The 25,060-nt window shown below is 50.2% G+C and overlaps 1 protein-coding gene across 1 annotated transcript in view; it reads right to left on the bottom strand.

The window, feature by feature from the left end:
• PARD6G (par-6 family cell polarity regulator gamma) overlaps positions 1-25,060 on the bottom strand; it is a 94,379-nt gene that overhangs the window by 18,276 nt on the left and 51,043 nt on the right. The window contains exon 2 of the mRNA XM_032152003.2: positions 24,230-24,452. Within this exon, the coding sequence (XP_032007894.1) occupies positions 24,230-24,452 (223 nt within the window). The remainder of the gene's footprint in view (positions 1-24,229; positions 24,453-25,060) is intronic.

The raw sequence follows: 25,060 nt of genomic DNA, 5'->3' as shown, positions 1-25,060 counted from the left end.
CAGATGGAGCAGCTTAAACTATGCACATTTGTTTCTCACGTTCTGGAGGCTGCTGGAAAGTCCCGTATCAAGGGCCGGCTTGTAACAGTTTCTGGGGAGGGCTCTCTTCCCGGCTTACAGGCAGCTGCCTCCTTCCTGTATCCCCACGTGGCAGGGAGACCGAGATCTCTGGTGCCTCCTCCTCTGCTTACGACACAATCTGATTAGGTCAGGGCTTCATCCTTACGATCTTATTTAACCTTCATCACCCCCTAAAGACCCCGTCTCCAGACACAGTCACACTGAGGGCTAGGACTTCGACATAAGAACCTGGGGTGACGTGATTGATTCAGTGCACTGCGCACACTGTTCTATAATTGTTCTCTTGCTGAGTGTATCTGAGTCACGTTCTCTGTCAGGGCACATCCCTCGTTCCACCACCGCAGGGACGTTAGGTGTTCGGGCTTTTGCTGAACGTTCACCATCACAAAAAAACACCACAGGGAACAACCACACAGACACGCCGCTAAGCATCCAGGGTGGTCACTTCCTAGATGCACGACGGCTGTGTTTTGTGTTAGTGTTTTCTGAGAGACACCTTCAGGCTTGTTTCTGAGATTCTGCAGGTGGCACCTCTAAATCCAAAAACTCCAAATGTCCACCAGCTCCAGTCACACTGGTAAGAGCGTGGCAAGTTCTGAGGGGCTTCCTGGAGGAGGTGGCTTCCAAAAGGGAGAAGAGGCTGGCTGTCCCCGGAGGGTCTGTGGGAGGCGACCCAGAGGTGGAGGAGGAGAGAGCTCCTGGAGCCAGGATGAGGACAGAAAGGCAGGGGTGGGGGGCAACTGATACGTCTTGAAACAGAAATTCACATTTTTTCCTGGAAAGTATCAGTGATATAGAGAAGCACATTAAAGAGGAGGGAACCACATTATAAAGTAGGAATTGGAGCAGATAACTTGATCAGGTTTAAAGTATGCACATGTGCTTTTAATCAAGTTTTTCCTTGTGTCTCTACCTGAAAGAACTCAACCCACTAAGAAAAGACTGATGGACACATCCCACGTTTACTTTACACTCAGAATATATACGTATTTTTCAAAACCAGTACCTCTTTATTTCAACTCCAGACCTAATGCCCAAGTAAATGCCAACTTACAATGTATACTTCCCACTCCCTTCCACATTAAAAACAGAACAAAGGCCCCGGGGCCACCACACAGCAGTTGGTCCTGAGTCTCAGCTCCCACTCAGGTCTCAGCCTCGAGAGAAAGGCAGGCGACAGTTAATGTTGGCCAGGGTGGGGAGAAGGGCCACAGCTTGCTATGGAAGGGGGTGCAGGCAAACATTTCTGTGCGGGACTGGAAGGGAAATATGGGAAAGAATAAAAGTACAAGTCAGCCTTGAAGAAAGCCTCCCCCTCGTTGCCTGCTGTGGAGAAGGGCAAACAGCTCACTAAAGTGGAAAAATGCTCCTCCCTGGTGCGACGGCCACAAGCAAAACATGATCTATGTAAACAGCCCTTCACGATCCTTAGAAAACAAACAGGACACACACACATGCACGGGATAAGTCACAGTCCAGATGGGAAGCATGCGCGCACACACACACAGGCACGTGCACACACACACACGCATGGGATGAACTGCAGTATAAATGGTAAGCACACACACATGCACATACACACACATACACACACAGGATAAATCACAGCCCAAACGGAAAGCGCACACAAACACACACACATACACACACACAGGATAAATCACAGTCCAAATGGGAAGCACACACACACGAGATAAATCAATGCCCAAATGGGAAGCACACACATACATACACGCAAACATGCACACACAAGATAAATCACAGTCCAAATGGGAAGCACACACGTGCACACACACACCCACCACACATGCATGAAATAAATCGCAGTCCAAATAGGAAGCACGCACACACACACGTGCACAAGATAATCACAGCTCAAATGGGAAGCATGCACACACACACACACACACACACACACAGAGGCATGGGATAATCGTGGTCCAGCAAGACCACATATTGCCTTAGACAAGAAACTTTCTTTTCTGTGCTTGATTCTTCCAGATACAGCTGTGGTTTGCTCCTAAGACCCACCCAGCACACATGAGATGGGGAGACCTGGATTGCATCCCCATGTCTGTCCCAGTGGAGATATCATTGGAAAAGCTGCAGTGATCCCTATAAAAATCTCAACCACCCACTCCCGGTAGGTTCACTGCTGCACTCTAGGAGGAGAACGGGTCTGACTCCTCAAGGAGATGCCTCTGGTCCACGCTTTGTGAACTTGGGCCTTCCAGCCAGACTCCTCTGAGCTCAGTGTCCGCTGTTGCTGGGCTGAGGGGAACCCCACTCCTTCACCGCCGACTCCTGCTCCTGGCTGCACCTGCCCTTCCAACAGTGTCTCCTCTCAAGAAAGGGAGAATCCTCCAGCCCTCTGTGCCTGCATGCTGAGAACCCATAGAGAGGAGCATCCCTGGAGAATCCCAGCTTGCAGCCATCTTCCCTCAAGCCCATTTCCAGTGTCCAACCTGGCTTTTTGATCATTTTTGCTTTAGGAATGCCTCTGACCATGGCACTCTGGTAAAACCATGTCCTAGCCCCCAGTCTCCCTAGCAATGCTGACTCTCACCCCAGACGGTTCCTGCCAGGATGGGAGGGTGCAGCTCACAGAGTTTGAAGGAGTGCCACCTTCACATGGCACAAGTGTCTTTACAGAACACACGAGGCAGAAAACAGATGTCCACAAATCTGCGCAGATGGACACATGCCGACAGCATGGCCAGGTCCCCTCCTTTGCCCCATCACTTCCTCCCATGTGTAGGAGCAGGTCCACCCAAAACAGCGTGAAGGTGTCAAGCCAGTGGCTCCTCTTCTGGGGAGGGAGTGAGGAAGGAAGAGCAGGAGACAGGCAGAAGAACTCACTGGGCGGGTGGCGACCTGCAGGGAGACAGAGAAGGACACGCCAGAGCCCAGGGAGAGCACTAACCACCACTGACAATTTCCCATTTCACGTATTTTTTCTGAGGCCACGAAGAGGAGGAGCCTGTCACAAAGCACCAGTGGGAACTCACTGCCCCCACACCTCCCGATGCATCTGCTGGTGAGCACCAGAAACCGGCCCAGGCCCACAGCCAAGCCCACGTGGTGTGACCCACAGCACCTTCACAGGACGGGCCTGAGGGCTGGCTGCAGTCATTTTTCTTTCTTTCAAACTGGAGGGGAACGTTTTTCCTTGGTAAACCCCCGGCGCTGAAGTCACTCAGGTGAGCCTCGGTGAAGAAGCCTCAGACACTCAGCAGGGCCCAGGGAGGATGAGCTCATCTCTGGAGGCCAAGCTCACACGCCCCAGACTGCAGCAACATGCCCTCCCACCCACGCCTGCTCCCTTGCCAGGGCGTGTGCTGCCCTCAGCGGGCCACTGGCCCCCAAATCCACCACAGAAGGCCAACAGGACAGGGGAGGCCCCGTGACATGCCACTGCCTCCCCCGACCCAGGAGGCTTGCTTTAGGGTCCCCTGCTGCCCTGGGCCCATGTTAAATCAGCTGTTCCATGCAAAGACTTGCAGAGCCAAGAGGAGAGGTGCAGGCGAGCTGTTAGGAGCACGGGTTTCACAACGGTGCGGTCTCGCTGCCGCCCCGGGTTGCTGCCTGTGCCTTCCGGGCAGCGACCGCACCGCCTCCTCAGTTAACAGGCACAGTGGCGATACCTATGCCGTGGCGGTCACCATCACCACACGAAGTCCAAGGGCAAGAACTCTGCCAAGACACTATTATTATCAAAAGCAAATGGTTTGGGTAATGCAAAATCCAAAATGATCCTGAAGTTTATATTATGGTTAGGAATGCAGTGGTCAGAGAATTGAAGCCACACGAAGGTGCCATGAGCCTGCTGCCTGGCCCATCTCAGAGGGGTACCCGGCTGCCAGGAGCTATGCTGCAGCTGGTCTCGCCTCTGTCTAGGGGGGCAGAGCCTGAAGGGAACGCCCCATTGTGCCTCAGAATGAAAGTTCAGTGGTCTGCAGACAGGAGAGGAAAGGGGAAGCGAAATGTCCTGTGGAAAAGTGGCACAGAGGCCTGGCTGGGTGAACCAGGGCCGGGGATGGGAATGGCCATTGGTGTGTCAGCTGCTCACCTGGGCCTGGGAGTCCAGGTCCTGAGCTCACTCCTGGTGATACACCCTCAGCAGCCCGGGTGGCAGAGGGGGCAAGGAGCGCCTGCTACCTGAGGCCTCTGCCTGGGAAGTTCCTGGCAGGAGAGGCAGGCAGGGCGTGGGCAGCGACAGCTGGGGCCGGCAGGTGAGGACACGCAGTTGGGAGGGGCGCAGCCGGCAGCACCTGGGAATGCAGCACCGTGCTCTTCCTGGGGGCTGTGGCCTCACAGAGGCTCCCAGGCTACACTGGAGGAGGGTCTGCTCCATGGTGCACCCCCAGGCATCACGGGGGCCCTCCCAGGACCAACCCAGCCAGTGTCAGGGGTCCTTGCTCTCTGCCGGGCACACTGCGGCCTCTGGGTGTTCTCAGAACGGCAATCACATTCTCAAGCTTAACTGTCTCTGTGGCACCGCAAATGGCAGGGCTGCTCGCCACTCCCTGGATTAAGTGAGCCTGACCCCCAGTTCCCGCCAGTGAGCTTGGCATAGGCACCACAGGCTCTTGGGTCCCCCTCATACAAGCTTTGTCAGGGGGCCAGACGTCCACCTGCAGGCCCAGCCCTTCCTCATCACAACAGAGAGCCCACCACAGGGGACAGCCACAACTTAGCCCCGTGGTTCTGCCCCCAGCAGACATGTGTGATGTCTGGAGACATTCTAGTTGGCACAAGTTGGGGGGAAGCTCCTGGTATCTAGATGGCAGAGACCAGGGGCACCGATAGCTCTCCATGTGCAGACGCCCCACAGCAAAGAAATGGCCAGCCCACAACGTCAGCAGTGCTGAGGCTAAGAACCCTGGCCTCACACGCACGTTTCCAGCAGGTTGGAAGGCGGTTCCTACAGTCAGGCTGTTCAAAGGCCTGAATCTCATACGCGATCTCGACATTAGAAATGGGCTGCGACTGGAGAAGCAGCCTTGCGGGGGTGGGCCAGGAAGGGGCGCCGCCCTGAAGGCTCAGTCGGCGTGGCAACAACACCCACAGACAAGCCCTGTGTGCCCTGACCATAGACTGGTGTGTGCGCCAAGCATGCCAGTGGCCCCAGGTCACACGCCCCTGGGGGATAGGAGAGGTGGTGTCTGTCCCCTGGTCCCTCAGCCAAGTCAGCCGATGTCCCCAGCTGGGATGTCTGCGGAAGCTGTGGTCCTGATGCCACACACGCCAAGGCAGGCATCACGCTCTGGGCGCTGGGGGACCCTGCGTGCTTGGGTGCATTACACACCCAGGCCACCAGGGACACGGTGACATGCCGCTGTGAGCCCTCAAGAAGGCATCATCTCCACACAGCGCTGCGGCCAGCTGGTGACAGGTCTCAAAGGGAGGGGGCAACCCTACATCTCTGCTTCCAGAGTCCGGTAGGCATTGCCCTCCCCTAAACTCAGCAGATCGGATGCACCTCCCCTCTCCCAACAAGGAGGGTCTCCTCCCCATCCTCCCTCATCAGCGACTGTGCCCCTGCCTCCTGCATGGGGAAGAGCTTCTCGCTGCTGCCAACCTGGAGCCTGGCCCTTCCCCTCCTTCCCGGCTGGAAGCTGCTTTCAGCTCCTGGCCTTCCTGATGGGCGTCAGCTCCCCTTTCCTCGCATTCTCTCCTCCTCCGCAGAGCATGTGTGGGAACAGGCAGCCGGATGAAGCACCTCAGAGATCCACTGCCCAAGGCTGCCCGGTACACCTGTCCCTGGGAGGGAAGCAGCTCAGCTCCGCTGGTAGAACCTGCATTTCAATCAGACCCACGGCTGCAGCACACAACACATTTCCAGTGGAGAAGCCCTTTGCAGAGTTCAGAGCTCTCGCAGGCCTCATGTTCGACTCCTCATCTTGCCATCTGCTTTGTTATGAGAAACTGAGGCAGAAAGCAGGGAAGCAACACAGCTGGGTAGGGCCCAGCAGAGTCTCACCCCAAGCTCCCCAGCTGCTCACCCACAGTGCTCTGGGTCCCTCCCACTTCCACAACTGCGACCTTGTCTTTGACCTTGAACTTCTGTCTCCCACTCCCAAAATGCCTGTGACCAACTGGGCTGCCTTTGATGAGATGCTCAGAGGAACAGCAGCCACTTGCCCACTGGCCCCAGCCCCCCGGAAGGGTGGCAGCTGATGACTGTGTGCACGAAGGCAGCTCCTGCCCCGAGTACCCACAAGGAGGGACAAACTCTCACATGGACAGTGAGGGTGTGACAGGCCCCAAAGAACAGGTTCTGTGTCCACTTTAGATGCTGGAACTACACTTAAAGAGCGACCAGCTTTTACAGATGCAAAAATAAACACGTTTGCCTTTGCTTGTTATTGCCAAGGAAGCCATCTTCCCCTGCTGTTACACCTCAACTGTCCTTCCCCTGCTGTGACACCTCAACTGTCCTTCCCCTGCTGTGACACCTCAACTGTCCTTCCCCTGCTGTGACACCTCAACTGTCCTTCCCCTGCTGTGACGCCTCAACTGTTCTTCCCCTGCTGTGACGCCTCAACTGTGAATGCATTTCCCATAACATCTGAAAATGTGCACTAAAAATCAAGTCATACCTTAAGGTAGTGTTTTTGGCCAATTTGTTCTGAGAACAAATACAAAACTGCATAAACATAGCTTCCACAGGGAAAAAAGGTGCAAGTCCAACAGACACCCTTTCCAGTCACCTAGACGCTGGGTGTTGAAAACCACCTTGAGCCCAAATCCACCTGCATCATCAATTCTCTCGTGTCAGGTGCATCCACGGGGCTTATCAAAGCTCTGTTTTATTCTTTTAAAAATGACAACTTACTATTTCGGGCAGGACAAATGTTCCGGAGAACTTTTAAATCTGATGTTATAGTTTTATTTCTTAGTTCTAGGTACAGGGCTAGATGTTTGGCTGAAGCTGCGTGTGCCACGACACTGCAGGCCCCACAGCACGCAGCCAGACGCCCCTCGCAGCCCTCCTTCCTCCTGACCAGGCTCCCAGGGGAATGAGACGGCCGAGGTCTCGTGAGGTCTCATTCTCTACCATAGCATGCCGACAACAGGGGCACAGAGAAGTCCCCCTTTCAAACCAAGATTTGAGCTGAAGAGTCAGGTTCCTGGCGCAGGGCTCCGTCATCTGCAGGAAAATCAGGGAAGAAGTGGAGGGCCTTGCAATGTGAAAGGGTGGGAGAGAGAAAGCCAGAAAGACTTCTGCAAAACAAGCCGCAGATGGGCATGGAGAAGAGCAAAGCCACACAGAGGCAGAGTGGAAAAGTACGCTGATCTTCTCAGTGGCTCTAAAACAACAAGCAAAAGACAAAAAACCACCAGCATCCGTCTTCCTCCTTTCCAGCCAGACAACTCTCCCTGGCCCTAATGGGTTTCAGGCAGAGATGGTTTCCTGAGGGCAGCGCCAGTCAGAATGGGTGGAGCAGGCCCCAGAGCTTCTGATGGTCCCAGCTGAGTCCCCCGCAGCTCCAGCGCTGTGCGGCTGCTCTCTCTCCAAGTACTCTCTGCCAGGAGCCCACTTCATCCTGCGTCATCAGTCTCTGAAGCTGAGAGAACCCCCTTGTTTGTTTCTGCAGACATTCCTTTGCTTCAGCACTCACCGCTCCCCAGACCACAAAGGTGTATGGACTCAGCAAAACCAGTCATAATGATTTTCCTATATCAAAACCAGCCCTAACAGTTTTTATACAACTTTTAAATAAAAACAATGGAAAATACAATAAATAAGTCCTCTAAATAAAGCTGTGGTATAAAGTTTAAATTCCCCAAGTCAGAAGTCAGTTGGATGTCTCTGAGCTGAGAGCACATGACATACAACGAAACCACATGGACAGACACAACCCCGAATTACAATTCCAGTGTCCTGTGCACAGTGATGACCACACTGTTAAAAGCATTTTAACTCTGGTTTTTACAAACTTTCTTTTTACATATATGTTAGCGGTCAAAGAACTCTGTTTTTCTTGGTCCAAACCAGAGGAAATTAAGAACCCACCCCAATGCATTTGCCTCTGATGTGAGGAAGAAACACTAGGGCTTCAACCAGATGGGGGGCATTTAAGAAAACCCACAGCTAAGGTCACATTCAATGCGGAACACTGGGCGCCTCCCCCTAAGGTCAGGAACAAGACGGGGGTGTCCACTCTTATCCCTTTAAGCTCGGCACTGATGGTCGCACGGCAACTCTATGTTGAAGCCTCTGAGGAACTGCCGGGCTGCAGTGAATCCAGATGATCTCACGGAGACTCATACGTGAGTGTTCGCAGCGGCATCACTCACAGTGGCCAAGAGGTGGAAACAACCCTGATGTCCATCAACTGATGAACCAACCGATGAACACAGTGTGACCTGTCCGTACAGTGGGGTCTCGGCCACAGCAGGAACAAGGCGCCGAAACAGGCCATGACTCGGAGGAGCCACACCATGGGTGACCCCACGGACACGCCACCAAAGCACCATCACGCTGAGTGACAGAAGCCAGCACCCAGACCACGCACCATATGATTCCTTCCACGTGAAACTTTCAGAACAGGGAGAGCCAGAGAGACAGAAAGCAGGTTAGAGGTCCGGGGCTGGGGGTTGGGGGATGGGGAGAGACCACTCACAGGCACAGAGACTTCTTTCTGGGGTGATGAAAATGTTCTAAAACTGACTATGGCATTGGCTGCACAACTCTGTGAACACACTAAAAACATTGGATTGGACGACTTAAACGGCTGGATGCTGAATTAGGTCTCAATAAAGCTAAAAAATAAGGTGGCTCCTTCCAGCTTTGCGGGAACCTAACTGCTAGTCCCATGAACTTACCCTCCTAGTTGCTGCAACCTCGAATGCCTTTTAAGAGAGAGATTTGTGAGAGAGCCGAACCTTTTCTCTGCTTTTAATCTACTCTCCTTCACCAAATTGGACTAAAATTGACATTAATGAATTACAATCTGAAAGTTTGTACCTTTCACATACAATCTAAGGGGAGTTACCAGCACACCCCTTGCTCTATCCTTGGATAGTAGAATCTGCTGTGACGTGCCTTGCTGGGAGGAGTGGGTCATTCCCTTGAGCATACAGGTGACACACTCACAGGGTCTCTCATGTATCCTCAGAAGGTGATTTAGTTTTTTTTTAAAGAGGCGAAGTCTTGCTCTGTTGCCCAGGCCAGATGTGGACTCCTGGGCTCAAGCCATCCTCCTGCCTCACCCTTCTGAGTAGCTGGGACTACAGGCGTGCACCACCACACCCGTCTAGTTTTTAATGTATTAAGAAGTAATTTTAAAATATTAATGAAATTAACTTTCGTTGTCTTTCCTATCTAGTTAAATTTGGAGCCAACATAACCTGAATGTCACACGACTTAGATGAAATTATTCTAGGCACATGACCAGCAGCCCTGGAACACAAGGGACACGCACATGCTCCCACACCCACACACACATGCACCCTCACACACGCATATACCCTCATATATGCTCGCACACCCTCACACACGCACCCACACATGCATACACCCTCACACACGCATATACCCTCACATATGCTTGCACACCCTCACACATGCATCCTCACACACGCACACACCCTCATGCATGCACCCACACACATGCACCCACACATGCATACACCCTCACACAGGCTCGCAAACCCACACACGCATGCACCCTCACACATTCTCACACACCCTCACACATGCATGCACCCTCACATGCACCCTCACACTCGCATATAGGTGCGGTGGCTCACGCCTATAATCCCAGCACTTTGGGAGGCCGAGGCGGGTGGATCTTGAGGTCAGGAGATCAAGATCATCCTGGCTAACTCAGTGAAACCCCATCTCTACTAAAAATACAAAGAAATTAGCCGGGCATGGTGGTGGGCACCTGTAGTCCCAGCTACTCGGGAGGCTGAGGCAGGAGAACGGCATGAACCCGGGAGGCGGAGCTTGCAGTGAGCCAAGATTGCGCCACTGCACTCCAGCCTGGATGACAGAGTGAGACTCTGTCTCAAAAAAAAAAAGAAATCAAGGAAGAATCCACTAAGGGTTAGTCTAATGGCCTGACACCAGTGGGGCTGCTCCTAAGGACATGGGGCTACCTGCTCCAACCTGTTCTCTGGCCCTGGAAGGTCAGTGTCCTGCTCTGCCCAGCTGAGGGGATGGTACGCATGGGTGGGTGCTGTCAGGCTCTGCACAGCTGACTCCCTCCTAGTGAGAAATGTACTTGGAACACTGGGCTTAACTGTTTCTCACATTTTGCCTCAGAGTAGACAGAGCTGTGTCCCTCAGGCTAAACACGAGGTGTGTGTGTGAGAAGGATTCTACCCACCATGGACACGTGTAACCACCGTGAGCTTCAGCAAGGGGGACACGCAGCATCCTCAAAGCAGCCCTCAGTGCGGCTGGGCTGCTCCAGTTAGATTTAGTTGACTGTGCTCAACAGTAGATGTTACGTGGTATGTGACTGTGCTAAATATTAGATGTTACGTGGTACGTGACTGTGCCCAATAGTAGATGTTATGTGGTGCGTGACTGTGCTCAATATTAGAAGATGCCTTGGACACAGTAATATCCCTCTCATTTTACAGTGTTTCTATCCCTCCTCAGTCTCTGTTACAGTTTACTTAGATACAATTTTGTTTAATTATGTGACCCTTCTTGGGTCCCATGGCTGGCCCCACCCCGGCCTCTCCCTAAGGCCCTGGAGGTGGCCTGATCTCACTGCCTGCGTTAGGGACTCAGATTCGAAGACTGAACCTACATGGGTGTCTCTTCCAACAAGAATACTTTCTTGAGGAGCACAGATGCAGTTCTGAGGACCTAGGCACCTCCTCACGGTGCCTTCCACCTGCAATTCCCATCCTGGGCAGCAGAAGTTGCCCTGCCCCAAGTTCTGACGGCCCCAAAACCCGGCAGGACCCTCCCAGTACAGGCACCTCGACCCAACTGTGCCAGCACAACCATCCCAGCCCTCCTCGGACGCCCGGCTCGCCAGAGGAAGGGTCTTTCCATTTCCCCACCTACTGCTCTTGAGTTTTTATGATGAAGGAAAAAGAAAGGAAACATGGGCCCCTAATTTCCCACACAGATGCAGGGCAGAGTTCACACGGCTTCTCAGGGGTCTGCATCTCAGAAGATGGGCAGCTCTCGGCCAGTCGCCCTGGCCTGGGATGGCCGGGGTACAGCAAGTGACAGGCACGTGGGAGAGACAAGCCCATGAGGTGGGCTTGTGGGGAAGTCAGGCGGGTGCAATCCCTACCGTTTCCCCACGTTCGTGAGGGAGGTGTGGACTTGCTGGGGCATCTGTACACAAGAGTGACGTCGGGGGTGAGTGCAGACATGGGAAGACTAGCGCTCATCCCAGCAGAGGCAGCAAGGCAGGCGTTGCCTGGCCCGGGCTGCCTGACACGCTCTGGGGCAGAGAACCCAGTTCTAGGGGCTGCCCACGTGTCACTTCCACCCCAGATCTGGCTTCATGGCCTGGTTGTGATTCACCCTGTATTTATACAACACTACAGCAGTCACCAGAGAGTACAACTGTAATTGAAACAACCAGAAATAACTGTTGGCAGAAAAGCCCATATTTAGAGCAGACCTCCTTCAGCAATTCCCATGGCCAGCATTCAAGGCCAAATTTCGCCAACACATCAAACCAACCGTTTTCTTCTTTCTTTTCAAAGGAGATCACAGAAGCCCAACAAAGAGGCCTGGGAAATGTCAACGTGGTCCTCACTGGACTGGCCACTGGTTCCTTCCTAGCTCAGCCAAGGGCCCCTGCCCCACCCCAGCTGTGGGACCGTATCCCTGGATGCTAGGATGAGTCCAACACAGACACAACAGTCAGAGGATACTAGGCAGTTGCTCCTGGGGCTCCTCAAGGGGCCAGCATGAAATACCAATGGGCAAGACACCCTTTTTCCTCTGAGTCTACCACGAGGACAGCTAACTCCAGATGTCTTCTCTTACCCACTAACTAACACCACGTCAGGAGCCCACCAGGCCAGGCAGGTCACCCTAGCCCCACGGTCCTCCCTGCCTGGAGCACAAAAACAGTGTCAAGCACTGTTCTGGACAAAAACAGCTTCAAGTGCATCCCCTGGGAGTCCCCCGTCCGTCGTTGAGGCTGTTCTTTCATCTTCCAGATGAGACCAGACCTCTCCTTCCAGAGAGAAGGTTAAGCACCAAGCAGAACTCGATCGGTTTTTATACACCTAGATAGAGATTCAAAGGCAAATGAAATACTGCTGTCAGAAGAATTTTTAAACAGCTGGTTTGAAATATTATGTAGGATATGATTTATCTACCAAAGAGCTCATTCTCTTAAAGTGTACAATTCAGTGTTTTTTAGTATATTCAGGGTTATGCAACCACCACCACTGCCTAATTCTGGAACATTCCGTCATCCCAAAAAGAAACCCCAAACCCATTAGTCACTCCCCATCCCAAGGATATGACTTTCAATAGGTTCACAGATTATTTCAGGGTCTATTCATACAACTTACAAGCAAAACTGAGCAGAGATTCTTATTCTCTCCTTTTATTATACGGGTCATGTATCATATACACCATTCTACCCCATGTTTTCTGCTTAATATCATCAAGAGCCTGGATTTTAAAAAGAAACGACCCAAGCCACCTTCTGGCCATTTCTAAGAAGCTGTCCAGTGCACCGGCAACAATCCAAGCTCAGGTGCATGAACCCACCGGAGGCCGGGGAGGGTCCTGAGGGCAGAGCCTCCTCGGATGGGCAAACTCTGGCAGGCCTGAGGGGGCTTCTGTGTACACTGCCTCTCGTCCAGAGTCTGTTCCCAGTGGGCACTCTGCAGTCCAAGGAGGTGTCCCTTTAGGCCTCTAACCTGTATAATGGGCCTGATGTGCACAGGCCCATGATTCCACCCATGACCACCTGAGCACACAGCTGCTTCTCCACCTGTAAGTCCAGCTGTGGGGAGGAGGCATGGAAGCAGGCCCAGGCACGGATCCTGGTCTGTCACCTGATGGCCATGTGGCTCTGAAAAGTCACACAGCCTCTCCAGGATTCAGTTTTGTCCTATATAAAAAAGGCAGCCACCCCTACCTCTGAGAGGAGGTATTGGAGACCATGGATTTGAGGAGTGGAGGGCAGGTGGGCAGCCGTTGGTAGAAGGTGGGCTTAGGAGGCCTACAGAGAGAACGCCTCTGATTCCTCTGTGAGGCCCTGCAGCCCCTGGAACTCTTTCTTGGTCTCCAGGCAATAAACAAAATCACCATCCATGAGCAGGAAACAGCTCATTAAATCCCAGCCTGAAACAACAGATCCAGAACCTATTTGCCCAAATTCTCTGTGAAATGTGCTGGGTTTCTGCATCTCCCTCCACCTATAGCCCTGGGAACGACCCCCCAGGGGCCAGACATTCTGGAGGCTCCATTATACTCCTCTCATCTAACAGTAAGACAACTGTGGCAGGGCCAGGGTGTGAGAATTGACTGGTTCCGTAACACCGAGTAGATGAGTATTTTAACAGGAACAAAGGGTAAAGCAGAAGTTATTTTAATTTCAGAAGGCCTGGCAATAGGCAGGAAGGTCAGTGAAGGCTTATTCAACGGTTTCAGCAGCATATTCCAGGTAACTCTAGAGGGTCCAGAGCTGAGCACCTGTTAACCTCAAACTGGCCACCTCCCTAGGACCCGCAGAAGAAGATGTCAGGGCAGCAGCTGCCCAGATGCGTGGCCACAGTCCAGGCCTGGCAGAGCTACACGAGGCGATGCCGTTGTAAAATTCTCCTCTGCTCTGTATGGTTCTTTGGGCTTTATCAACCTAGAGAAAAACGCCGCTCAGATTGGGATGGAGTCATTACTCAAAACACTCTGAGTGCTGACCACAGCTCACCACCAGGAGCCCCCATGTGTGTCCCTGGGCAATGAGATGGAGTGACATAAATTTTCTGCCACAGATGATAGATTGCAGGCAGTTCAGGGGACGGGGGAGAACAGGTGCCACCGTGGGAGCCTGAAGCTCCACAATTGCCAAGGCAGCCCCAGGGACCTGTGTGGGGCTGTCATGACACACTGAAGGGTACACTGTACTTTCTGAGCCCCGCAGTGGTCCAGAACACCAAAGACAAGGAGGGAAGAAGGATAAGAGTGAAAGAAAAGCACACCTGGCCTGGAGATGAGGGTCAACCAGTCCCAAATCCCCACTGTTCATCTCCTCCTCACAGTCCCCACACTGTGGGCAGGGACCCTCCTGGCTCGCTGGCCGTGGGAGCTGGGCTGTCAGTCCTCGCCTCACTCCTGTGTGGAGGACAGAGGAGAGGTGTCTGCAGGGGAGCTGCTCGGCAGCAACTTCTGGTGGATGAAGCACCAATGAGTCCAAGTCCTCCTGGCCCCTGCTGCCCACATGTCCACACACCACAGAAGACTGACATCCTGAGACAGAACTTGCTTCCTAGTTTAGAAAGACCCAAGCAGATGGTGGCTTAGACCTCTGAGCTGTACTCTTTCCTAGGGTAATTTAACTTGGAGACCCACCTGAAGCCCAAGAGGCACAGCCCCTCCTCAGCACTGATGCCAGCATCACAGAAGGCTCTCTCCTGACCCCGACGTCCTCCCCACTCCAGGTCCTAAGAGCCTCTGGCTTGGAGTGTGGTCAGTGCACAGGCGCTAGGAGAAGCATCCAGGGGAGGAGGGTCGGCCTCACACATGGCCTGGGGAAGGGTCTGGGGGCTCCCCAGAGACTCAGCGAACTCCATCAGCAAGGGAAAATTCTTTCATGCTTTTTGAAAAAGTGTAGTCCCTTTTGAAAAAGTTCAAACCCTTTGATTTGAAATTTCTAGCAAGACCACAGATAGATCAGTTATAAACGTGCCCCAAGGACATTTTGTAGAAATTTATACTTATAGGTACAGAGCTGTTTTTTGGAGTTTGACTTCAATGCAACAAAAATACAACACGCTTTAATGGGTAGAGTTTCAGTTTGGGAAGATTAAAACATTCTGGAGATAGATGATGGCAATGTTTGTACAATGTACCTAATGTACTTAATGCCTCTAAACTATATACCTAAAGATTGTTAAAATAGTATATTCTACATTACATATATTTTACCAGTATAAAAAGTAAGTCATTAATCTTTGATACTGGTTAATGTCTTGGTGTTGACACTTTGCTCCACCCAGCATGTGGCTCCAAGTGGAACTGCTGAGGGTTGCTGGCAGGTGCTGGCAGGAAGGCGGGAATGCCCAGCATCCCTGCCCCACACACCATATGAGGAGTAAACGGCTCCAGCTCCAACGGCACCTCTCACCCCCAACTCTGCCTGTGTGTGTCAAGTGCCACAAAAACAGTCGGGATTTCTGGGAGCCTGAGTACAGGTGGGATGTGCCGCACATGGTGACCTCCAGGCCGAATCATTTTCCAACAGGAGGGGATGGAAAGTACAGAGATACGAGGCAAAAACAGGAAGAGAAACTGCTGTGCAAGAGGAAATCCGAATCTTGCTTACGTTTCTGGAAAAGAAAAAAGTTCACAGTGGAAATTTTTATGTCTCTGGACTCCAAACTAATATAGGTATATCCTTTCTACAATGAGCTGCTTTTCATTAACGTACATTGAGCAGGGATCCTCCTGACCACAGAAACAACATGGCCTTAACGTGACCGCGCCACTCAATCCTCGGTGCCGAGCAAGCGAAATGTGAGTTCATCCGTGTGAGATGCGTGCCTGTCACTACCTCTGCATCCTCTACATAAATAAAGGTGCCAAATGGGGCCTAACTCATGGATACATAAACTAAATTTCAAACTTTAGCTGAGAACTATATTCACAATGTTTGACCTTCCTTGAGGCCTCAGTGTCATCATGTATAAAAGGAGGAAACTTATACAATTTGGTTTATTGTGAGAGTCACACGATAATTTTAAAAATCCTCGGTTAGCAGTAAAACATTACGTGTTTCTGAGAACATTCTAAATGTTCTCAGGCAGAGGTTCATAAACGTCAACGTGCATGAGCCATGGACACTCACTCCCCCGAGATCTTAGTTCCGTGGGGTAGGGGTGAGCTCTGGACTTTGCATGTTTCATAATCCTGGTTCCAAAATACTAGTGCAGGAGGACCCTAGGCCACGTGGGGAATTATTTCTAAAGGTTCCTGAAGTAAAAATGGTAACAGAGGTGAATTTTAGGAAGTAAAGGGTGTGAACTAGAAAAGAGATGGACATAACTGAGGGGGGAAATGATACCCGTGGGAACAGAGAAGCCCGCGTGTGAGGTGTCAGCATGAGGAGACCAGGGGCTGAAGTGAGCCCCTCCGAGGGGATGGCTGTGCTGCAGCAGAGATGTGACTAGAGACGACCCTCCTGGGCCGACTGCTAGAGAACAGCAGCGCCGCTGTTGCGTCTCGCTGTGTGGCTGGGGAATAAAACGGCAGGAGGAGGAGGGGACAGGAAACCAGCTCTGCCAGCCAGAGTCCCACCCTGGACTACGAATCACTTGGGCTCGAGATGATCATTGGCCTAATATGAAAAGAAAGCCCAGCTGTGCCTCCACGCGTGGCCTCATCCCATCAAACTGCACCCACACAAATGTGTTCATCGTCACACAAGCCACTCCGACATGACAGAAACAATGACACGGCCATTTCTACCACACAACGCTCCGGCCAACTGACAGGTACAATCTGCTCACGGGCAGCACCCTTTTTGCTAAACTTGAACTCTGCAGACCTACAGTTCCTCATCCACCAAGGCCAGGCTGAGCGGAGCGTCCATGAATACAAAATGCCAGGTGCTTGGAGCAGTGGGCCATGCACCTGGCCCCACTCAGTGCTATTCTAGCAGGAAAGCAGCCTCCCCCGGTACCTCAGGCCAACCTTTGCCGGCCTTCATTGCAGCATTCGAGGAAAAATTCAAAGATCAGGAGTTCCTGTCCCACACAATAACAGTTTTCAAAGATATATATATACATATATATACACACACACATACATATACACACACATACATACACACACACACACACATGCACACACACACATACATACACACACACACACATGCACACACATATTTTTTTTTCTGGCCAGGTGCGATGGCTCCATAATCTCAGCACTTTGGGAGGCCGAGGTGGACGGATCATCTGAGGTCGGGAGTTCCAGACTGGCCAAAATGGTGAAACCCCGTCTCTACTAAAAATACAAAAAAATCAGCCAGGCATGGTGGCACATGCCTGTAATCCCAGCTACTCAGGAGGCTGAGGCAGGAGAATCGCTTGAACCTGGGAGGCGGCCGTGTCAGTGAGCCGAGATGGCACCAGTGCACTCCAGCCTGGGCGACAGAGCGAGACTCCATCTCAAGGAAAAAAAAAAAAAAGTAAACTTTTTTTTTTTTTAAGTAAAAAAGAACAAATTCAAACGTTACTCTAGAACCCTACAAAAGAGTGGTCCCGGCAATATATATATTTTAGTTCAAAATACTCATACCTTTTAACCCAGCTCATTTCTACCAGTTTTCCTTAAAGACAGAACCTGACAAGTATTTTAAAATATACAACATAGTTCATAATAAAATTGTGACAATTTAAATAACAATTAATAAGGACTTGGTTATACTTTGTTAGACTCATGTAACTGACATGTCCATCATTGATGTATGTCTACATACATCTGCAAAAAGACAAAAAATATGGTGGTAGGTTAAAATAATTGCTATGCCATGTATATTATGACCCTGTTTGTGTAAAACTACGTCCAACTAACCGCATCTACAGCGAGAGGCCTGGAATGATTTTGCCAAAATGCAAAAGTCATTGCCTCGGGGTAATGGGAATGCTTCCATGTCATCTGAATTGTTTTACAAATATGTTTTAAACAGAAGAGCTTTTTTAAAAACAACAAAGTTTTATGAAGAATTTAATGATAGGATATACTTATGATATGTTAGGTCTTTAAAGATAATCCAAATTATAAATACATTATGGGTTTAAATGTTAAGAAAAGTAAGAAAATCACAGACTCCAAGCAATATAAACTCTCACCATTTACATACAAGGTGTTTTGCTGGGACTACGGGAGAACACAAGTTAGTCATCTGTTTCCCTCTCTGTTCCCACTGGCTCAACTGGAAGAGAATCAAGGCAGAGAGCAGGGCGGCTGCTCACAGCGCCTGCAGGGCTCGGCTGCATGTGGGCGCCCTGGAGGACAACCCTGGATTCCTCTGGAGCGGGGGCCTCTGGCTCTGTTTCTTTTTGACAAGCTGCATCAGCACATTTTCTCCTCCCTCAACACACTCCTACTCTAGCGTGAACGCGGCTGCAGGAATTTCATCTTCTCCACGTTCCCACGGTGGAGTGGGAGACTTTTTTCTTTTATTAAAAAAAAAAGAAAAAGAAAATCCTCCAAACACACAAACTTCCAGGAATCTGTGGCAATTAAAGCAGCAAACGTGTCTCATGGAAAACCCTCTACCCCAGAGGGCAAAGCCCACGTTCTATCTGTTCCCATAAGCACATGGACACAGTGAGGCTAATACAGCACAAATATACCTCTTCCCTGACCCCAAGACACAAAACCTCAAGCCCCTAGGCGGCGTCCGAGGAAAGAGACTACAATGGGGCGCGGAATGCAGCAATTGAATTCTGACGGCTTAACTGAGGGTTTCCTGATGAGCAGTGAACCCTCAATTTAAAAACCAAACATACCTCTAGCTATTTCCCTAAGAATCCAAGAAAAACAATTATAAGCAGGATTTCTACGCTTGATACTTGAAAATCCTGCCAGTGTCCATAACGAGATTCTCAATCATTCCATGTTTTACTTTGAAGAACACCCCTTCCTTTTTCCAGTAACTCACTTAAGTGAAATCATAGCAAAATACACCCCATCGGGCAAATTCTGATAAATCAAATCTCCTCATTCTAGGAACCCAAAAGAATGCCCAGAATGCCAAGAACAGTGAACAGGTATATGCAAATGTGCAACACTGATGTTAGCTTTAAAAGTAAGGAGTTCAGAGTGGTCTGTGCTGAACATCTTTCAGTGTAATTAAGTCTTCACATTCCCAAGGAGGAGCTACTGACACACCCTACCAAGTCCTGGGCAGTGCCCGGAGGTAAGTAACCACACTACAGGGTGTGCTAGCATTTGCAGAGTTTATTTGATGGATAAGCAGGGAAAAGTTACTGTTTGCACTTCCTGTTTATCCTGCTAAAAATAGAAAGAGATGCTCCAAGTATCAACTTGGTTGTGCATTCTCTGGCAAAGGCCAGCTTCCCAAAACATTCCTGCACCCTTGGGGCAGGGGAACAGAGAAGTGGGTCCTTAACACTTAACACATTCTGCATTTGCAACCTAAATATGCAGACTCAAGTCCAGACCCTCTCATCGTGGCCAATCCATTCTGGTAACTGCTGTTCTTCTTACTTAAATGGGCACAGCGATACAGAGAAGGGCAAACACAGCTGTTATTTGTCCAAGGGAAAAGCCCACGGCTTTTCACAGTCCCTGGCCAGATGCAGCAGAAGCCTAGCAAATAAAGAAGAAAGGCAGTGAAGGCCTAAGGCTGGGTCCTTTTGCTCCCAAATGCCAGGTAGTCATCGAGAGAACGTCCGGATCATCCCAGGAGAATGAAAGCCAAGTCATTCTTGGCCTGTTGTCTGAGCCCCAAATGCTGCCTCTCTGCAAGTGGGGCTCTTAGCCTGGTATAAGCCGAGAGCCCTTTAGCAATCTGATGATGCTTGGGAACACCTTTCTCAAAATAACGTTCCTAAAGGCATAAAATAAAGCACAGGGGATTATAGAGGAAATCATTTTGAAGACAATTATCAGAATAGTAAAACAAGTGTGTGGCACATTACTTTTCTTATTCATGCATTAAACAACAGTATGTACCGTTGTTTTTAAATAATGATTACCGTAAATGATATTTAGGATATCGGAATGCAACTACCACAGGATATGAAAATATCTGTCATTTCTATTGGTAACAAAGTGACAGGCCCAGCTAGTCCCACTGGCCTGTGCTGTGTGCCTTCCCAGTGAGGACAGGGAGGCAGCTGAGGATGCCACACGCCTGTGCCCACCTGGGGCACTCACCAGGCTTGGAGCCCTCTCAGAGAAGCACAGGAAGTTTCCTATTGCCAGGGGAAGAGAGGATGTTTTTTAAAGTTTTGAACAAATATGTTTATTAAAAAGTCAAAGCATTCACATATGGAGGATGGCTGAATTTTGGAAATAAAGGCTGGGGATAAACCCAGAAAACCTTATCCAGGGCCATGGCTCTGATCCAGGGTACTGCGCCTCAGCCTGTCCGCCCTGATAAGGTGGACAGTCCTTTCTATTTTTAACAGCTTTATTCCAAAATAATCCACATAAACTTCACCCATTTAAAGTGTAGAATTCAATGGTTGTTGGTATTTATGCAAATCTCTAGTTCTAGAACATTTCCATCACCCCAGAAAGAAACCCCCTCCCTCCCAATTTTCCCTCCCTCTCAGCCCCTGGCAACCATGAGTCCATGGATTTGCCCATTCTGGACTTTTCACATTACAGAGGATTCTTGTCACGTGTAGTAGTTTGTTCTCTAAAATTGACATGGTCACTGAATTACTGAGCACGGAACCACTGCTTCCGGGGGAATACAGGGTTAGGTTCCTGTGAGCCTCTGGTCACAACATTTTCATCAATACACAGTCCTTGAATAATGAGAATCAACTTCAAAAGTCATCATACAATATGGGAACTTTTATGCCCAGCTTCTCTCACTCTTCAGCATAAGGGTTCTGAGGTTCATCCATCTGTAGCATGTGTCAGCGCATCATTTTTTATGGCTCGATAATATTCCACTGCATGACTAGACACACGTGCATGTGCACATTTTTTATCCATTCATCAGCTGATGGACGCGTGGGTTGTTCTCACCTTATGGATATTGTGAATAATGTTGCTATGAACATTCGTGTACTTTTTGTGTGGGTGCATTTTTCCATGTGCTAGTATTTTGCTGAAGGGTTTTTACATCTACATTCATAAAGGAATGCTGTTCTGTAGTTTATCACTGTATCTTTGTATGGTTTGGAGGAAGACATTATTTTAAGCGACAGATTAATTTTTCTTTTTTTTGAGACGGAGTTTCGCTCTGTCACCCAGGCTGGAGGGCAGTGGTGCAATCTTGGCTCACTGCAACCTCTGCCTCCTGGGTTCAAGCGATTCTCCTGCCTCAGCCTCACGAGTAGCTGGGACTACAGGTGCCCGCCACTACACCTGGATAATTTATATATTTTTTAGTAGAGATAGGGTTTCACCATGTTGGCCAGGCTTGTCTCGAACTCCTGACCTCAAGTGATCCACCCGCCTTGGCCTCCCAAAGTGCTGGGATTACAGGCGTGAGCCACCGCGCCTGGCCGAGCAACAGATTACTTTTTTAAAACATAATTGTGGGTTTATTTCATCATGTATTAGGAGAATGCTGACTTTTCCTCTGTGATAGTAAATTCCCTCTTAAAATATATTTAAATAAAATACATCCGTGTACAGAAAGTTATTAAGTAAATGACAGAGTGGGTACGGCTGCAGTAGAATCTTGAAAATAGCACGACCGTGACTGACCCCTCAACACCCCTGCTGCAGTAAAAAGGCTGTGGGATTGAGTGTTGCCTCTCAGGGGCCTCAGCTCTGCCCCAAACGCAAACACACAGATTACTAAACATCAGCACGGAGTACTATGCAGGGAGGGTGCTTGACCGTGCACCAGATACAACTGCCCCGGCTGCCCCCTGGAACGTCGTCATCTTTACAGTCAAATCCACTGAGGACAGCGAGAGGCAGCTCTGATTTTCCCAAAGACAGGACCGAGGGGCCAGTGAAGGGCTTGTCATCAGCAGATTTTGCTATTGAGCTCTGACAACAACCCCAGAGGCAGGCACTGCCACCCGTGCCACAGATGAGGACAGTAGAGCTCTGCAGGACAAGGCGTGTGTTTGTGTCACAAAGCCAGGGAGAAGGTGGGGTCTGAGTTCAGGTCTCCCTAGCTCCACACCGTAACATGACAGAGAAAGGCAGGGGCTGCTGGCGACACACTCACGCTATAATCACGAGAGACTTGGAAGCTCTGAGCCAGCTAGTTACACTCTGAGGACAGAGGAAGAAGGAAAAATAAACGATGACGACTGAACACAGAGAGTGTCCAAGCCGCCAGCCAGCAGGCTGGAAAGAGGCAGAGTGTCCAAGCCGCTGCTGGAGGTTGGCACATCCCCACGGGCAACACACAAGCCCGTTTTCTGGTCCCACCCCGGCTTTGGTGCATCCCCAGTAGAGGGTGCCAAGACGCCTGGGGCCCACCTCCAAAGGGCACAGTGCCTTCTGCTGGCCTTCACCCCAGCTCCACAGTCAGCACAAAAAGACTCGTTTCCTGCGCAATGGGCAACAAAGCCTGTGCACACATCTGCAGTTGACACCACGCCTTCTTCACACCATTGCTCACCCCACACCATGTGAGCAAATGCTGTGACCTGGGATGGCAGGGGCACAGCCAGGAACACACCCCCACCCTACGCTCCTGGTCGGACGGAGACAGACGGCAAACCAGCTCTGGGAGCAACGGACAGAGCACAGAGGAAGCCGAGTAAGAGGACAGAGGACGACAGGCAGAGGGGAACACGGGCTCATCAGATCAAGCAGCTGAGACCAGGCCTTCCTGAGAAGGCAGCCTGTGAACAGATACAGACACCCAGGCGATGTAAAGGGGTAGAGAGTTACAGGGCAGGGGGCAGGGGGCACAGGCCTCCATTCCGGGACCAGCCAAGCAGCGGGTAGCCACTGCAGAGGGCAGCATACAGAGGACTGAGGTGTGGCAAGCTGGAGGCTGTGCAGAGCCATGCAGAGACAGCGAGGGTCCTTGCCCCCAGCAACCCCGAGGGACTGATGCGGAAGCTGAAGCTCAGCCCGTCCCCCAGGCCACTGTGAGGAAGTGACAGCTGTGTTGACTTCTCAGCACCATCAGCAGGATACCCAGGCCCAGTTAGAACTGCAGATGCAGAGTGTTCTGATCTTGTGCCAGAGAATCTGTCTGAAGTGAGTCTCCCGCCGTTCCCTTCATCACCACAAATGGGAATAACAGCCATAGCTAGTATTTACAGAGCAGAGACGAGGAGCTGGCGGCACGCTGCTCACATCACCCTCACAGAAACTGGATGGGGGCTGCTACGAGGACCCTTGTTTTGCAAAGCAGGACACTGGGGTGAAGGAGGCGGAGGGCCTCGTCTGAGAACTCGCCCAGCTTGCCTCCCGCCCAGCACCCTGCTGCTGCTTCCTCTCGTCTCAGCTCAGGCTTCCTCCGGGAAACCTCTCCTAGCTGTCCCAGAGACTCTGGCAGCACATCCATGAGGGCAGATAGGGCACACTGCAGCCTCACTTTGCAAGTGTCACCACTGGCTGCTTGGTTCCTTGAGGTGGTCAGTGTTCACCACGTGTACTGCGGGGCCGCCCAAAGAAGGAGAGGCATTCAGGTATAAAAATGCCATTTTCCCAATATCAAGCCTCACCTGCAGATGCTTCTTTCTTTCAGCATATTATTTTGAAACAACAAGGTTCTCCGAAGCTTGGAGATGGAAAAGAAATCTAAATGCAGTTCAGAGACATGAGCAGTATGAGGTCCCACAATAAGTCAGCAGCAGGGCACCCCTTCCCTTTCAGCCATTAACCTATGTTAGTAATTTATTTTAACATAAAATGATATTATTAGTTATAGTGAAACTGGGCCTCAGAGCTAAAAGTTAACCAAAGTTATCATCTAAAGCTAACATGTTCCCTACTCCTAACGAGATAATGGAAAGCACGCACCAGTAACCCCAGGTTTCATTCTGAGGCCACTGATTCAAGTCTCCTTATCACTGAGTTATTTTGCTTCTAGTTAAACGACTGGAAGTATCAATATTATTCTTTCTTCAGTATTTAAAAGTCAGAAGTCAATACCATTTAAAGTAGAAAACACAGTTTAGTATTTTGTCTATTAATGTTGATCAAATAATTTTTAATTTCTTTTATCTCCTACTACAGGTTAGAAAACAGAACCACACAGTCCTGTAATGACAGAAAAAAATTGAAAACTATATTTTAAAAATGGTTCCTCAGCAAGACCAGCCAGCCACTCAACCACTTCAGTACCTCGTTTCTGGATGAAGACCCTGAGCAGGGGGTTTGCACTAGAAACCGCCTTGCAGAAGTTGTCATCATTGTTGATGGGCAGCAGGTCTCCGTGCACATCTGCATAGCCAATGGTTACATCACTGTTGGAGATATGGTGGGTGTGCACAACCAGCTTGTAGAAATCTTCAAACTTCCCAGGCTTATGACGGTCCAGAGAAAACCTTCGGAATTCTGCCCCAAACTACAATGCAAGAGACAGGGGTGGGGGGGGGGGGCATTAATAAACACCAGAGAAATATCCAGAAATAAGGTGTGGTTAGTGTACTTAACAAACAAGTATTTATATTCCACATTTTCTTTAATCAATCATCCACTGATAGACACGTAAGTTGATTTCATCTTTGCTATTATGAATGGTGCTGGAATGAAGCTACAAATGCTTTTAATACGATTTCCTTTGGGTAGAAACACAATAGTAAGACTGCTGGATTCAATGGTAACTCTATTTTCAGTTCTCTGAGATATCTCATACTGTTTTCTTCAGAGGCTGATGAATTTAAAATGCTGTTTTTAAAAAATAAAAATACAAGTATTTATTAATTCTCCACAAGGGCGTGGGGAGATAGTGACAAACAGCTCAGTTCTCACAGAGCTCACAGTGACTAAGCAAGAAATTATAACACAGGGAGGGGGACCCTAAACAATTAAAAGCAGTAGTGACTCAGGCAGCAGCTCTCTCGTCCACACTGACCCAGGACAATTCTCTCGTCCACACTGACCCAGGACAACTCTCTCGTCCACACTGACCCAGGACAACTCTCTCGTCCACACTGACCCCCAGGACAACTC

This window comes from Hylobates moloch, unplaced genomic scaffold (genome assembly GCF_009828535.3).
Source record: "Hylobates moloch isolate HMO894 unplaced genomic scaffold, HMol_V3 SCAFFOLD_5, whole genome shotgun sequence".
Taxonomy (NCBI): Eukaryota; Metazoa; Chordata; class Mammalia; order Primates; family Hylobatidae; genus Hylobates; species Hylobates moloch.
Note: the sequence above shows the minus strand (reverse complement) of the source record. Positions and strands in the feature narration are given on the sequence as shown.